The sequence below is a fragment of the Corvus kubaryi genome, unplaced genomic scaffold (genome assembly GCF_017639235.1).
Source record: "Corvus kubaryi isolate FWS band 111438036 unplaced genomic scaffold, C.kubaryi_AGA036_p1.0 37392, whole genome shotgun sequence".
Taxonomy (NCBI): Eukaryota; Metazoa; Chordata; class Aves; order Passeriformes; family Corvidae; genus Corvus; species Corvus kubaryi.
Genome location: NW_024581131.1, coordinates 2,700,371 through 2,718,148, shown reverse-complemented (window position 1 = coordinate 2,718,148; position 17,778 = coordinate 2,700,371). Strand labels below are relative to the sequence as shown.

Here is a 17,778-nt window from a genome sequence, read left to right as displayed (position 1 = left end):
TTTTCATGTTGCTATACTTACTTTGTTTTGGTGACTCTGATTACCAGTATCTGTGCAAAATCAGGATAATACAAAACTGTTAAAATTAAAGGATGCTTGTTGGGAAAAAATGCCATAATTGATCACAAATTCAAAATTTGTAGTGTTGCTAGAAAACTTAGCTTGGCATTTCACATGTGTGGTGGTGTACTGATACAAGTTCCAAGGCATTCAGAATTCACACGATGAAGCATCATAAGCCTTTCCCAATTTTGTTGATGCTATTATGTCTTTCTCTAGTGAAAAACAAAAGAATAAAAGGGGCTTTGGAGAGTGGAGCAGCATATCATGTCCTTTTATTAAGGCACATTTGTTGTGCCTGTTGTACATGGCGGGTTTCTGGACAATAGGAACACATTCAATAGTTGCCATTTGGAGGAAATACAGGTGATCAACTACTTCTTGGGTAGCTGATGTGCCCAGAGAACAACTGTGTCAGGTGTTTTCTTAGTCTGTGCTTGGAAAGGAAGGAAAATCTGCACTGCAACAAGTTTAGAGCACTCTCACTGGTGACATCATTGTTACCAGTGTCATATAAACGGATATCACTGTTAAGCAAATGTTTAAAAGAAATGAAAACAATAACAAAAAATCATCATCTAAAAATCTGTTCGGTTTCTCTTGTCCTAATAAAAACAAGGTACTGCTAATAGTCTTGGAATAAATCCATTTAAATACTGGGAAAGCTTCAAAGGTATTATAGGAATTAAATTGTATTTGTGGAGAAAGGGTGGAGGGAGCAGCAGAGAATGACAGAACAGAATAATTTATGTTGTAAGGAAGCTCTGTATCCCATCACATCCAGCCAGGCTAGCTTCAAAGTTGGAACCAGCTTATAAGGTTTGATGTGGTTGCTCAGAGCCTTATCTGGCCACATTTCGGATGTTTCCAAGGAAGGAGATTCCACGGCCTTGCTAGGCAACCTCTTCCAACGTTTGTCTGCTCTCATTGTGAACGAAAATCTCCCTGCTATCTAATTCCTTGTTGCAAGGCATTAGCCATCTGTTGTATAGGTTGCTTTGAATAGTATCGCTTAGTCTTAATGAGTCCTGTGAGGCAAAAACACTTAAACTCTCACTTTTCAAATTCAAATAAACCACTGTGTTCTGCAAAACAAATTGTTAGTGGCAGGGGTTTCATTTCTTTCTTCCCAGTGAAGTCCTACATATTGAAGCTGCAGATTTGCGGAAGTTTTGGGTTTATGTGCCCTCTCCTTGCCTGTGAAATTACCATCTGCATTTTATGCAGTAACAGGCCATCCTCCTGTTTCTCTGCTCCTAGTATTTGACATGCAAAACTTGTCCCAAAATGCATTGCTCAGATATTTAAAAGTGTTTACTTTCCAGCTGATATTTTTATTATTAGTAAGTAATATTTAGTCTATTAGTAATGTACTTTTTATTTGCAACTAAAAGGACTAATTCATCTTCTGGTGAATTTATTTCCTGGGATAGAATAAAGCATTTGTGTACGTGCTAGTATGGTATAATGGGAAACTTCCCTTCCTAAATAACCCTGGAGCACTTCTGGAATATAGTCATTTTTCTTAGTCTTAATTGAAGAGTGAGTTATTAATGATTGAGAGCCTGCAGATTGAGAGCTTGTTGGCAGTTCCTCTGCCCCTGGAGAATATAGCTGGCAAGGTACTTCCACTTTTTCTAAGCTAACAAGGTATCTGCACTTGTTTTGGTGGCAATCCTAACCTAAGCATCTAAGGTTAAATAGACTGCTTCAGGTCTGGTTTTTAAAGGAAAGGCTTTCAACTTCAAACTGGACTGTGTGACAAACACGGAGTTTAAATGTTAGGGTTGTAATTTATTTATTATTTCCTTTGAAAACATCTCAAGTTCCTATCCTGCTCTTTGGATGTAGACACAATATTAAACTCACACAGAAATGCTTTTTTAGAAAACAATAGTCCTCATTCTTTTTGTAAGGAAAAAGATCCTGGTTGCTTTGTAGATGTTAGCACTGTGTGCTTACTGGAAATACTTTCTCTGGATCTCTGATTTCATGGAAAAATGGAAGATTTAGAAACTTTGTTAAACTTTATTAACCCACAGCTGTAGGACAGGTCAGTTCTCACCAGTCTAGGGAGCAAATGCCATCCCTGGTGCAGTGGAGTAATTGATAGCCCATATCTTGTTCACAGTTTCCGATGGTTCTAGGGTGAGGATTTTTCCAATAGGTGAGGCTGGAAAAAGGCGTTCTGGTGTTGCCTAAGTTGTTACAGCTTTCAGCTTGTCATTGGAAATGTTCATTATAGGGTTCCTTGTGTCTGACTTGCTGTTGCAAGGTGTGTTGGAAAAGGGGTGAAAAGCTTCCAACACACCAAATATCCTCTACTGTTTGTGGCCTGAGTGGGACTTAGTGTGAGCAATTTGGGGGGTTTTTGGCATTTTTAGGGTTTTGTTGTTTGGTTGGTTTTGGTTTGCTTTTAAATTGAGACATGTCCTGAGCTATTTACAATTGGTATCTTATGGCTTTGTGAGCTGTTTGATTTTTATCTGTCCTTTAGTCAGCAGAGTGTTGTCTCTTAGGAACTTCATTACTCTGAAACATCAAAATATTTCTTTATGCCTTCCTCTGTGCTGGGGGACATCCTGGTATGTTGGACAACAGGGTCAAATCTGTAAGGCTTGAAACCAAATAGGCTTTACAGGAGGAAAAATCTTTAAACAAGAAAAGGCATCAAGTTTTCCTTTTTGCCTCTTTGACGTACAGTTCTTTAAATGGCCTTGTTATTTGTATTTTCTGAATACTCACACTGTTACTATCTTGCTACATTTGACATTAGTTCTGGTTTTGGATGTTGTTTACCTAAAAATTGTTAACTAAACCCAGAAAAATTTAGAACCTTAAATAAATGAGTGCTTGGTTCACAGAGAGGTAAGATATTTAATGAATAACAGTATTTCACAGAGGGTAGCAAAGCATTAGATGGTACTCTCAGGGGAGAGTTTATAGAAAGCCCTGATTTTAATTCAGTTCTGATGAAGCACTAAATTATGTTGTTTTATATAGACCATGCAGCTGCATAGCTAAGGTCTTATCTGATCCTCTGCATGAAGGTGTAAAGAAAAATCATTGGAGAAATACCATATTGGAGGAAAAAGAAACATGCGAGAAAGGGCCTCCACATAATTTCTCTCTGTGACCTCATTCAATAATATAAATTGTGTAAAATGTTGTCCAGCAGCATTTCAAGTTATTTTACTGGTTCTGTTCCATAAAATTTACTGAAACACAAGTCAGAAATTTATGTTGTGTAATTTCTATGTTATATCTAAATAATCTGGTAACAGCCAGGTGTAAATAATCATAAATTCAAGTGCTTCTCACTAACTAAAGATTGCAACTAGTTTACTTTTAAAACATTAACCTGTTTAATAATTAAATGGTACAGTGTGCCATTGGCAAAGTCAACAAGAACATAGGAAGGAGCTGAAAAAACATTTCAGACTTGAAAAGTATCTCAGAAATATGTTAATTTCTGGAATAGAGCAGCAAAACATCAATATAAAAAATTCTGCTTTTTAGAGATCATGTATTACTGAGCATAGCAATATTAATTTTCTTTTTTCTTTTTTCTTTTTTTTTCCTTTCAGCCATAATCAGCAGACCACGTCATTTAGACATCCTGTGACAGGACAGGTTTCTCCAGAAAATATTGAATTTATTTTGCGAGAAGAGTAAGTAGTTTTATACCCATGTCAAGAGATCTAAAACAGTAACACATTTACCTACAGTAGATTAGTACCTTAATTTATTGACAGTTCTTCCAACATTGTAGAAAAATTTAATTGAGATTTATGCTTAAAATTTTGCTTCTCATTGTGATAGTATGTTTTTGATTCCCTGGTAGGACTTGAGGGAAAATCTTTATCAAGTCTTCAAAAAAACCCAGACAAACCCAAAAATAAAATAACAAGACCCACAAAATATACTTAAGCAATAATGCTTTAGTCTTATATAAATATCAGGTAAACAGAACATAAATGTAAAGTGCTTTTGGAGCATACTGGAAGGTTTGTACTGAAATTGAAATACACAAAATATTACTAGCTTCCATTGTATTTCCTTGGTTTTCTTACATATAAGGTGTTCTACACTGATTAGCTGTTTTTCTTTATTCTAGAGAAATGGTGTCTAATATATTTGTTACCAGCATATTTTATCTTGATTGTCTGATTAAAAAAAAAAAAACCAAAAGGAGGAAATGTATGCTTTCACACTGGTGAACTTGGTCACCTTTGGATTGGTGTTGGATTGGATCATGCACTGTTTTCCCTGTAGGCTTTAACTCCTCCTGTCGCCCTGGCTGCATGCCAGGATTGCTCCTGCAATCCTTCTGTAGTGGAATGACTGGGTATCGTCCTTAGACAGAAGACAGAGCCTTGGACAAAATTCTGCATCGCTCCTAAAACCAAAGGGCAAGAAGAATGGCACATCAGATAGCTTTTCCTTTTTCAGCCCAGTTTTCCAGCACTGTTCAAGCAGCCTCTACCCCCTCATGCTTTGCAGATTCTGGGCATCCTGCTGTGATGGCCTGGATGTGGGGTTTGTGTGGCTGCCTGCCCAATTCTGAGCTCTATACATTTCAAATTCTGTGACATTTAGTTTGCTTTACATTTGGGTAGGACTGCTGTCAAAAGCAGTTACAGCATTGAGAAAAATGAGGCCTGGAGGAAGGCTGTTCAACACTCCCAGGAGACCGAACCTTTTCCGGCAATGTCTTCTCCTGTGACTTGGAGAAGTAGAACATGGCTGTAGAGCTCAGAGGTTCTGATACAGGCCTGAGAAGAGCTTCTCAAATAGTTTAAAAGCCAAACCAACCAACCAACACCAAAATTTGCAGCAAAACCCCTAAAAAAGCCACCAGCTAATCAGTTGCTCTCCCTCAAGTCAAAGCAAAGCCAAGGCCAATCCTGTGTTAAGGTGTCTGATGAAAACAAACATGAAATACAGCGTTGTGGGAGAGGCCTGTAATTAGGTATGAAGGCTGTGGGGTGGCTGATGAGCTGGAGGTCACCCCAGCTGTCCCATGGCATGCAGGTGCTTTGCTGCTCAGAGGGTTTTGCTCATTTACAGGTATGAAACAAGCTGCTCCACCTCATTTAGTGAGGAGAACAAGTATGTTGCAATGGAGCAAACTTCACAGACAGTATGGACAGCAGCCTCTGAGCATCAGTGTTCCAACTTCCATTCATTAACTGATTTTTACTTTATCTGTTGTAAAGGCTCAGTCAAATTTGATATGTATTTAAGCATATGTAATGGAAAATAGGTGTTTGGATAACCTCTTGGAGGGCCTGCCTGGATTAGTCACACTTGCCTAGGCTGTTTTTGGTTTTGTAGTAACGGTAGCTGATAAAATATTAAAAACAGAATTGAAAGAAGTACTTGCTGTGGTGGCACATGGATTTAGTGATCTTTAATGTATGTTAGAAACTTTTTTTGGAAGAGAAGGGGAAGTGCTTATTTGGAGGGCAGTCTGAACATGTAGACTTCAGTTACTCACACTGAAATGGTATCAAAACCAGGAAAAAATCTTACACTGTAGTAGAATTAGAAAAGATTGGCGGTTTTAATTCTAAAAGAAGAGGGAATGGCTGGAGGGATAGAGAGAGGAGTATATGCATGTAGTCACTGCTCTGGAAACAGTTTTTGCAAGAATATTTCTCAAAGCTTTATTATTGGCCTGAAGAACATACAGTGTTTTTAAAATTAGATGGTTTTAATCTGTCAGTTAAAATTGCTTTAAAAATGTCTTTTTCAAATGTGTGGGATTCTCTGGTTTCCTTAGTTTTTTACCACTTCTATGCATCAGTGGGGGTTTACACAGAGGCTCTTCACCATGGTCATGTGAGTTCCTGTCAGATGATGCTGTTGACACACGTGGATGTCTCACATGGTGAAATCAGAGGAGCTGTTGGCACCTCCTGGTCCTGAGGCCTAGGAATTGTAATGGAGCTGTGCCCTGCTTTCAGTTCTTTTCCCTCAGGCATCAGGGATTTCCTGGAATCGGTGGTGTTGATTGTGTATCAGTTTGGAATCAGTGTTGTAGATCCCTATCGTGATGAAATGAGGTCCACCAGGAGGACTCAGATCAGAAAGGCAGTTTCTGGATTGGCATGGTCTGTGGGAACTTTCCATTGTGGGATCCTTTGACCAAGACTCCTTTTTCCTGTAGCTGAGGAATCCTATCTGAAGCAGTAGCACTCTCAAGGGTTTCATAAAAGGTGATTTGTTCTTTAGTGCTCTTGTGACATGATTAATACTGACTGGTTGATGTTCATTTAAGATTAGGGCCAAGGAGTTGTCAGCAGATGTTGACTGGGAGCTATTGGGGAGAAGTAAGCACAAACTTGTTCAGGCTGCAAAACACATCTATTTAAAAGGACACATTTTACATCAGAAAAGTAATTTACAGTCATGTAGAAATGATGAATGTGGGGACTGCTCTGGCCATTCCTCATCCTGGAGGCAGTGTTCTGGCAAGCAGATTTGGAAACAAGTTTGGGAAAATAACACCAATGAGTGACGTAATCCTAGCTTGATTATGACTCAGTTGTGAACCATATGCCCTTGGTTCACTTGATCAAATGAGAACTGGACACTTTCAGTAGAAGGCTGAGACTGTATTTCACTAGTCTTTTTCCAAGGCGTTTAAACAGTATCACATCAATTTTGCTTTTGAAGCTGAAATCCGGTTTTCTCAACTCCTTTGTAACTGGGATCTGTGACTTTTGAATTACATTATCTTTTGATCCTTATACTATTCCTTCTTCCTAAAGGTATTCTAATTTAGATTTCCTTTTTCTTTTAAATAGTGATTAGTAATTCCTTATTTCCTAACACATTCTTAGTTGGGACCACTATCAAATCCCCACCTTGTACTCTGTTTTTCCAAGCTTAGCAGCTTTGATCGATTGGTGTGTGGGATGTGTGTTCTGTACCTTTCACTAGCTCTGCTTGAGAGCCAGCTTTTCTGTATGTCACTTTTAGGTTTGTCTTTTTTTTCTCATGGAATGATTGATCATAGGTGACTTCAAGATTCAGCCTATGAGCTCATTGTTACAATAATTTAATTGTATTTTTCCTTCTCTATTCCTTTACTAATAATTCTTAACATACTTTGGCTGCTGCTACTCATTGAGCTGATATTTAAAAATAACCTTTACTTGACAGTGTTGTTTGGAGTGATAAAAACTGCAGAGATGTTTTTTATTTCTTCCTCCTTTGAATTACTTTTCTGCTGTTGGCAGTGAATTCAGTTTGGCATCTTATCACATGGTTGCTTGTATCTAAAGATTATTTTTCTATCTTTTTCTGCCAGCATTTCAGTAGTTTGTCTAGAACAATTTTTATTCTCTATCAACTTGTTCACGTCACAGTTTTTAGGATCACATTGAAATAATCTGAGCATCTTGATCTATGGGAAGCCCCTCCATTTCAACTGCCTCTTGATTTCTCTGCTTTGCTTTCCTGTTTTTAGTGAACCCTTTAGGCCATGAAGGGATCTTTCTTAAAAAACCAGTGGAAAAATGGGAATTACTGATAAGTCTGCCGGACAGATGTTAGGCTTTTAATTAACTACATTGTTACACATGCATTTCTCTGAAAAGAAGCTATGATAGAATTACTTATAATAGCTGTATATAATGTTTAGATTTCTTTTCTCATATCTTTGTTTAAATAACAGTTCTTTATTGGGGACAGAAAGGAAGAATCAGGCACATGCAGCCATATAACTAATGCTAAACACTAGTAGTTGTGTATTAGGAGCTGTATGATATTTGTCATAGCAGTGTGTTTGCGAATGAGAAGAGAGTACTTTAAAAAGGTAAGACTTGAATGTAAATGTAGACATACGGGGGAAAAAATACAGTGTGCTTAATCCAATGAGTGCTGTCCTCTTTCTTGCCTGTTTTTGTGTGCCTGGTAAAACCTGTGTATCACCTCTGGGGAGAGAGCCATCTTATTTTATCTATTTCATTTGGTTACTATAGCAGCAAAAATACCAGGTGGAGAGGAAAGAGGAGACCCAAACAACCCGAAAATAAATATCTAGCTTGTTTACATGTATAGAAACACTAGGACAGTTTTTTTTTTTTAAATCTAGCTGATTAGGAAATTTATTAGCATTAAAACTACATTGACACAATGTTATTGCATCATATCTGATTCCAACAAATAAACTTTTTAAGTTGGTGGTATGGCTGTGGATCTTCCAAGTCGACTGATCGTTATGATCTCTCGTGAGTATTGCATTTTCAATATGGGCTACTGGTGCAGTCATTTTTTTTTTATTGTTCTTGTTCAGTGTTGGGGCTTTTTTAATAACCCAGATGTTGGCTATGTCGTTTCTTCAGCTGGTAAATGTGGTTTCTGGAGACATACTAGCACTGTTTAAGTAGAGCAGGGAGTTGCTTGACAGGAGATATTATATAGAGTGTTATTTTCAAGTACTTAAAAAAATTTACACAGTACTGGAGCCCCAAATGGACACACTGCAATTCTGTGTGTGTATGCACACTCTTGGGGGAGGCAGTAAGAAAACCAGCTTGAAAATAGAAAAACACAATCACTATGAAGGCAGAATGGGGTGTCTTGGATAACAGATATTATCAAACATTTTTAGTAATTGTGACTTTGAACCGATGTTTCTGAATGCACAAAGTCAATGCTGTAGTCACTTATTTTTAAAGTTGAATCTGTAAATAATTAGGACAGTGTTAATTCCATTAACATGCAAGGATGTTTCAGGTAATTCTGCATATTCTGCCTATTTTTAGTTGCTTTTAAAAGCACTGAGAATGTTGGTTAGCTGTTAAGAGACTTGAATACCTGAGTTTTATGTTCTGATTTCATGCAAAAAATCTATTGTATCCTTGAAATATTATATACAAATACTGAAATAAATTTGCCATATTGTTTGGTGTTTTCTGCTAAATGTCAGGTACAGCAAGTTTGCATCACCAGTGCTTGCTGCCGAAGACTTTTTTAGGAGAATAAGAGAATGTATTTTCTCTTTTAATGGGTTTAATCTCTCTTTTGCTTGCTATTTGAATTCTTCCATGGCAACAACCTCACGTTTTTACAAAAGCATTTTTCTGCTTGCGAATTTGAAGTTTGTCATTAATTTGATAGTACGAGGAATGGAAAGCCTGGTTTCTTGGCAGTGATGACTTTCAGTAGCAAGTGGAAGAGAAATCACTGTATGATCACATAATAAATGCTTAGAAATTACTTGTTTATTGTTCTGTATTTTATTATGATTTCATGATGATGATGATGGTCATGTTAAACATATAGCTTATCTTCCTCTGTAATTCTTCTGTTTTTTTTTTAAAGTGCTTTATGTTTAACCTGCTGTGAAACAGTATCTTGAGGAATAGTGAAAATCTGTTATATCAGAGCAGAAATTTTAAAGTAAAACCGTTCCTCTGTGGCTATTCCTCCTTCTTATTAATTTTTAATTGGAAAAATTAATTCCAATTTGTCAAAACTTAAATTGTATTTTTAATTTTTGTCAACAGAAATAGCTTAGTCAGGCAGTGTCATATATGCGAAGTTTCTTAATCTGTGTTTTGCAGAGACTGGATTAAAAGGTGATTAAATGCTGAAGTAGGGTACCTGGTCCATAAGAGGTGAGGCAAATTGACTCAAACTGACATGATTAAACTCTCTTGCTTTAAAGGATGGCCAGGAATTTTAGGGACTTGCTGTAGCTTGTTCTTATATCTTGGACTTGAGGTTATATATAAAATCTAGAAAGAAGGGATTTATGCCAGATACGCAAGGTATAAATAAAATGGGACCTAAGTTGTGTTACTTGCAAGCTTCATTGAAACTCTGGTCACAAATGGGAAAATGTGCTTTCCCTGACACCAAACCACCTAGACAAGCTTTTGGACAGGTAATTGTTCGGGTTGTAACTGAGGAAGAGCAGTGATAGCAAATACTTTGTGCTCTGTTAAACCTTGTGTTGAGCTACTGCAATCACAGACTCTTCTCTGTTCTTGTGGTAACTGCTCAGAATTGTTTTGTTCTCTCTTGTGTTCAGATCTGGATTTCAGTGGTAGCAGCAACCATGTTTGGTATAGCTTGTATGCTGCGTTTTTTGGTTTTTCTAATAAATAAATGGCTTTGGTGACTTACTGATGGGAAAAGGAAAATCATGGGTTGTTAATTGTTTGTTTTGTTTTCTCTTCTGATGTGACTGTATTGCTACTTGTTATTTGCTAAATTATGTTGTTAATGATTTTTGAAAATGCCACCTGTGGTTTTAATTTCATTCAATGTTGGTGTCAAGATCGGCTGCTGAAGCTTCTCTTCACAGAGATTTTATTTTGCTCTTCCATTTATACTCTCAATTCTTCGTCTGGGTGGCTGTACTGAATTCTGACTTGTTGAACAGGTTCTTCTGGTAGGATTGACCTCACTTATGCTTTAAATGGGTATCTGAGCTAGTTACCAGGATTTCTGGAGTCTTAGGATGACTCAGAAATTACACATTTCTAACAATTATCTGCCTTGAATTGCACCATTTCGCTCAAAAGCTATTTTAATAATTCATATTGTGCTATGAATCATATTTTGGGCAGATTCAAAGATAGAGCATTAAGTTAGTGAAAGATCTAACAGCAGTCTAGACTCAGTTTGATTTTAAATAAGAAGCCTGTTATTGCCAAGTGCTGATTCCTGTCCTTTTCTCCCCAGTACAGGCTCTTTCACAGGTTTGTGGCCAAGCCTCTAAATTGGGCACAATTTGGTTTCACTGCATAAGCCTTACCTTCTCTCTTACCACACTCATTGTTATATCTTGATTCTCTGTTGGCTTTGCAGAGAATTTGGCAGGTTTCTCCCTCCTTATGAATAGACAAATACCAATCATCAGATGTCACTGCTTGAGAAAGACCTGAAATCAAAATAGCAGGAGTGGTGTAAAGGAACTTGCAGATGCGTGGGAAATATTTGACTAACTTCTCATTCATTTACACACTGTGAATTTTACATATAAAAAGGCCAAGCTGAGTGTTTGAAACAATGTGCTTTAGATTATCTGGTTTTGTTTGTTTTCTAGACAGAATTCATCTATGTCCAAGCAACAAATAAATCAAAGGCCTTCAAGCATGGTCAGTGAAACGTCCACTGCAGTAACTACATCTGCTGTCGATACAAAACCTGGCTCTAAGGTAAAAAAAAAAAAAGCTATTTTTTCAGCTTGTTGATCAGAACTTCACTTGTTTTTTAATTGAGTACTCTTTTAATGCTGATTTCAGTAGAGCTGTGGATTTAGCCTAGAAGTCTAGTAAGGCCTCAGAAAGGAGGTAATATCTTCTACTCAGACACAAATCTTTTAACAACAGACAGCTGTAACAGCAGTGTTACAGCTCTTTTAGAAGCACTGTATACCACATGATAGCATTGAATGGTAACTTGTAACATAGAGATTTTTGTGACATGGAAAGTTTGAGAGTCTTAGAAATGGAAGTAAATATATGTAATGTTAGTATTTCAGCAAGTGTTTTGGTGGTCCGGTGTATATGGCAAGAAATGCTGCAGACTACTAGGAATTACAATTTGCAGTTCTTATCTTTTCATGAAATCTTGCTGCTGTTGCTCCTCTTAGTAACAATTAAATCCTTTTCTGCCATCACTGGAGTGCACAAACAGTGCAGGCACCAAGTTCACACACATAGTGTTTAATAATAGAAAAGTCCATTCCTTGTCATTGACAAAGGGCCTGTGTCCATTATTGAACAAAATATAATAAAGTGCTGTACTTGAAGTGTCACCATCTATTTTAATGCTTCTTTGACCTTACACTAAATTACAGAACAGTGAGAATGGTAGTGGGTGGATAAAAAGGAATAGGGCAATATTGAAAGAATTAGCAGAGATAAGATAAATTTCTTAACTTTGACTGCAGTTCTTAAACTTCTCTGTTGTTTTTTTTTTTTTTAAAGCAAAAGTGGGCAGCCTCTTATGTAACTGAGTTGAAGAAAGGACTTTGCCAAATTGATTGCAAAGATACTTTGTTTAGTTGGGATACTTAAAATATTTTGCTAATGTTTTGATGTGCCTGGTTAAATATTGGGGAAGACACAAACAATTTATTGAGAAGCTAAAACCCAATCTTTCAAAAATTGTTTTTTTAAATCCTAAGTGTATGAGTTATTGGACCAACACAAAGATTGTCATGTGTCAAATCTCAAGAATATCTTTATAGTTCTAGATGGAGTCATCACTGAAAACAGTAAGTTTGGTAGGTTACCTGAATTAGTTGAAATACTTTTTTGATATTTGAAGAGTTGAACTTAGCAAAATATGTCGGCATTTGTTTTTACTGTATTTATCCTCTTTACTCTGATTTTTTGAAGCCTGCATTAGGGGCAGAAGGTTCATTTTTTCCCCTCTTAAAACCAGCAAACTTACTGGAGACCTGATACAATGCTTTGAGCTGGGGAATTATCCAGTGACACAGTTGGCTTTAACTTAGCCAGGATCACTTGCTCCTGGTGCTTCCCTTTGTCTGATCTAATCAGAGATCAGAAATGGGGACTGGGTTCCGCTCACCCCGAGGCCACCCAAATGCTGCAGGCTAATTCACTGGGCATGTCACAACCATGCAGCTAAAGGGGAGGGTCATGCTTTTTTCATCACAGCTTAGAGAATATCCAGAATCACCTCCCACAACTTTGGTTGGTCTGGTCTTTTATTCTGTTTGCAGTCCAGTATAAGGGTGGTCACTCATGCTCCTGGCAGGCTGCCAGGCGTGGCATTTTTTAACACATCACAACTTTAGATTTAGAATAGAGCTCTCACAGAGGGTTTGCCAGTACTTTGCTTCTCTACCCAGTTTGTTTTTATAAGATTCATCTTACTGTGGGTCCTTAATAAATACTGGAGTTTTAATTAAAATGAACCAACATCTTTCTTACCTATGCTTTGGTTGATCACTGCATGTGTTAACAGGCTTAAATCACTTTTCTTGTTCTGTAGAGTTCAATTCCTTCACAGCCTAACACAAAAATTAATTCAAGTGAACTAGCAATGAGAACAAAGGCTGTAAAATAAAGAAACTGTGCCCTCCACTTTGAGATTGAGATTGACTTTTGGCAGCTTGAGAGTAATTTTAAGATAATTTCACCTATTTCTAAATGTTTTCTTCCATGAATTCCATAATCATTCTTTCAAAGAGTGAGTTCCTGTTGGGGTCCCTTCCCCCCTGCCATGGGGCCCTGGGGACAGACACGGGGTTTCCCTGCCCCTGGTCAGCCTCATTCCCCATTGGTTGTTTTGTGTTTGCCTGCGTGGGCAAGGACCCTCGGGTCCCATGACTGTGATCAGTTCCTCAGCAGATCCCGGCCATGCGGCTGGAGAAATAAACATCTCTGAAACATCTGGCAAGAATTGGCCCACATATCAACATGGGCCTCGTTGTTTGATACATTGTGTTACAGAATCCCCACTGTAACAAATGGTGGAGAATGTTGGCAGAACGATCCCTGATCCCTAAGCGACTGATGTGTGAGTAAGCCCTAGAAATTCTGGATTTCTCTTCTTGTTTTTGTTTTGCTATTCCATATCTAAACTATGGAGGAACCGTGGGAAGACTCTTGGCTCTCTGAGCCGCATATGGACATTTATCTTAAATTTGAAAAGATTCTTGAACAACGATTTGTAAATTTTAACTTAATGCAAGCTCAAAAGGAACTGAAACACTTCCTGGCATGGTTGTTTAAGAACTTTTTCTATGTTTCTTGGGATTTAATTCTTACCAAAGACTTTTGGAACACCGTTTGGACACGGTTAATTTCTGAGTCAAAATATATGCCGATGGAAGAATATTTTTGTGAATATTATTTAATTACTGAGACTGTTGAGCAATGTCAGCTGTGTCTTGGTGAAGGGAAGCCTGGCTCAGGGACTGTGCGACCCAGACCACATGGACCGAGCGCTCTGTGAGCAGCAGCGAGGCAGTTCCCGCGTGCGGGCGGAGCCACACGAACTGCAGTGTCGGCAGCAGAGCGAGGCATGGTGGGAGTGGCGCGACCCGGCGGTGCCCGCCCGGCCCTGCGCAGCGCGTGGTGGAGCGAGCCCCGGGAACGCCTGACCGAGAGGGGAGGCAGCGCAGCTGAGAGCAGAAGCGGCGGAGCGCAGAGAGCTGAGCGGCCCGGCCTGGCCCGCGCGGCCCCGAATGCGACCCCGGGAAGAGCGCGCAGGCACGAGCAGCCCCGACAATACCAACATGGGAGTGAGCGAAAGAGAAAGCAAAAACACAGCAAGATAGAAAACAGCAGCCACTCGGAAAAAGGAAAAAATCACCGTAGCTAAGGTTTTAGGAATAGTAAAATGGTATAATGTTAAACAAAGTTATGGTTTTATAACAAGATGTGACAACCAAGAAGACACATTCGTTCATAGAACTGCTGTTAAAAAGAATAACCATGAAAAATGCATCCCAAGCTTGGGAGATGGAGAGGTGGTGGAATTCAAAATTGTAGAAATTTTGAATTTCTTTTTTCTTTTCAAAGGTAGAAAAGGGTTACAAGCAGCAGAGGTCACTGGGCCTGATGGTGTTCCTGTAAAAGACAGTATATATGCTAAAAATCGTAGTCACGTTAGACAATATCTCCCTTGTAAACCCCCCCTACAGTCTCCCTTTCCTAATCCCACCTTTCCCTTTTACCCTATGTCCTATTATCCCCAGTGTATTTCCAATCCGTTTTTCACCCCATCGTTTCCCTATACAATTCCCTTTCCCTACAACTCCTCTCCAATGCCGAGGGGGGGATGAAAAGGGGAGGGAAGAAATTAAACCCTCTCCTGCCTCAGTTTCCCCACAAAGCATGCTCAGAGAGTCATGTCTCCCTTCTGTCAGCCTTAAGATGTTCCAGAGAATCTGTTTGGACATTTAAAGACTCAGGAGGGTGGCTTGTTTTGTTTTAAAACTGTTCTTGTTATGTTTTCCAGTTGTTTTCAATGTAAAGTTTTAAATCTCTTTTTGTTAAAAATAAACGGGTGAAATGTTGGGGTCCCTTTCCCCCTGCCATGTGGTCCTGGGAGAGGGGCCCTGGGGAGGAGACACAGGGTTTCCCTGGCCCCTGGTCAGCCTTGTTCCCCATTGGTTGTTTTGTGTTCCCCAGCACGGGCAAGGACCCATGGGTCCCGGATTGCAACAGTTCCTCGGCAGAGCCCCGGCCATGGGGCTGGAGAAATAAGCATCTCTGAAACATCTATCAAGAATTGGTCCATATATATTTCTTTTCCACGGGCCTCGTTGTTTGATACCTCATGTTACAGAATCCCCACTGTAACAAGTTCCCTGATGCAGACATGAAGCGCAGTCGTGAAGCCAGAGACAAGTTCATTGTAAAGGTCTCTTAGCCATGGCTAATTATAATTTTTTTAATGAAACGCGTCCATTATTTTGTCCTGCAAATGCCATCACAGAATGGTGTATGCACAGTGTTGGAATCCTGGCCAAATTCAAACTGGTTTTTTATATGGAGCTGTGCACATTGAAGTAGGGCCCAGTATTTTGATGCAGGAGCTGTCCGAGTAAGTCATCTCAAGACTTTAGACCAATGCAGTCTATCCTACTCTTTGACATTTGAGGGGTATGGGGTTGAGGAAATAAAAAGCAAAAGGGCTTTTTGATAAACTGCAATTATTCTCTGTTTGTAGCCAATTCAATTACATGATTGATCATATTAAAAGCCATTTATATTGATTAATAATTAAGGATATGGAGGAATAAGGATCTGGTTCCATTCAACAGTAAGGTACATTTGGAATTTAGTCTGTTAAAATATCCAATGGTGTGAATGGAAGTTTGTAAATGTTACTGTGCCACACAGGACTTTGGCCAAGTCAAAACCAAAAGGGTAGTAGGGGAATGTATTTACTATCTGTATTTTGAGAGCATGTTTTGGATGGGTTCTGCATAACAGAAGTAATTGAATTGTTGATGACACTGGGTAGTTGCTGGTATTTCAAGACACACTGGCGAGGAATACAAGTAAAGAATGGGTCTGGCAGTTGAAACAAGCAGTGGTGACAGGTATGTGATGTGCCAACTCTGGGACTGTCTGGAGCTGGAGTGGAACACAGGGTCTAATTCATGGCCACTGTATGTGAATGCTCAGAATTAAGAGCAGGATTTTTGGAGAGCTTCAGTTTTTTCTATCTGAAACATAAGGATGTTGTATCATTTTCTTAGAGATACTGAGAGGATTCTTAAGTTCGTTTCTAAGTGAAACACTGAGATTTTTTGAGCTAAAGAGTTTATAACTTAAACAGGTGGCTTTTTGTGGGTTGATTTTTTTTTTAATTCTCTAGGTTGCAAGTTCCATGTTTTATTATGCATATATATTTGCATATTTTGACAAAAATACAATCTTCCTGTTTACTATTTAGAGCTGTTCCAAATAAAAGTCTGTCTATACTTTGTCGTGTTCAAAAGAGAGAAAAAAAATTACATCATTAACTTAGCAACTTTCCTCCTCAGCTACAAGGTACTGTAAGAAAGAAGATGAGGCAGTGATGGAAAGGGATTTGAAATTTTGGCTCTTGACATTTTTGGGTTTTGTTGAAAAAACTTAGGGATCATTCATGAGCAAATCAACATAACAATTGTACTGAAGTCAGAAGCGACTTTTGTATCTTCAGTGACACAGCTGTCCTGATCTGCCTTTTTCAACCCCTGACAATGATATCAGAAAAATTTAAGTTAGGAAAAGACTACTGCAGTACAGAGAAATAGTTTAAAAATATACCTTTTATTTTAAACCAACTTTTTAGGCTAGCCAGTGGAAGCAAACTGTGTAATGCAGTATCTGTTACGCTTTGTTTTTATTCCAGAGCAGAATGAGATGATCAATACTGAAGGTTATGAGAATTTCAATTACATAAAGTGCCATAAAATGATAATTTTGTTTCCATTATGGGTACTGGATTGATACAGAATACACAGCCTTAGCAGAAAAGCTTTTCCTGCTCCTATGCTATAGAAATTGTTTGGTCTTGGTTGACCAAGTCCAAGGATCATTTTTTTTACGTTGTGGTCTGCATTTTTTAAAAATTAAGATCAGAGAAAGTGCTTGGTTAAATGATATGATTTAAAAAAATCAAATTTAGATGCTGCTCTAAGGCTAGATCAGCTATACTCAGTATAATCCACCCTTCCAAAGATCTACATGAGAGAAAGATGAGGAAACTAAATTCTGTACGTTTTCTAAATTTATTTCTCTTCAGCTGCAAAGTATTGATGCCCTAGGTTTTAACTTTTATATTTTTCAAATTCTGTGCTGCTTAGTGTGTAACTCTGAAGTTTTTTGTGGCCTGTTAACTTCTGCTCTCTTGTGCTAGGTAGACATAACAAAGCCTCTCCAGGCTTGCTCTCCAAGGACACCCAGACCGTCCTAGGCCCAAAAGTATAAACCAAAAGGCCTCTAAGGGGGGGTAAGCTTGGGGAAATTACATCATTAACTGAAGCTTTAATTGGATATGCAAATAAACCAAACCTATAAAAGTGTGAAGAGCTTGTGACCTGTCGTCCATCTTAGGGTCCATCTTGGCAATAGCCTCTGGCTCCCTAGGGGTACCTTTGAAGGCCTTTCAAATAAATACCTACCTTTATTCCCTTACTCCTGTCTAGTCTCTGTTTCTACGAGGCCTCTCAAGGCATCAGTTCAAATAAAGTAAAAACAAAGTACAAATAAATTT

General features: G+C 38.5%; 1 protein-coding gene across 1 annotated transcript in view; it reads left to right on the top strand.

The window, feature by feature from the left end:
* Window positions 1-17,778, top strand: part of PLEKHA7 (pleckstrin homology domain containing A7) — a 151,801-nt gene that overhangs the window by 84,108 nt on the left and 49,915 nt on the right. The window contains exons 4-5 of the mRNA XM_042038788.1: window positions 3,648-3,731; window positions 11,129-11,240. Of these exons, the coding sequence (XP_041894722.1) occupies window positions 3,648-3,731; window positions 11,129-11,240 (196 nt within the window). The remainder of the gene's footprint in view (window positions 1-3,647; window positions 3,732-11,128; window positions 11,241-17,778) is intronic.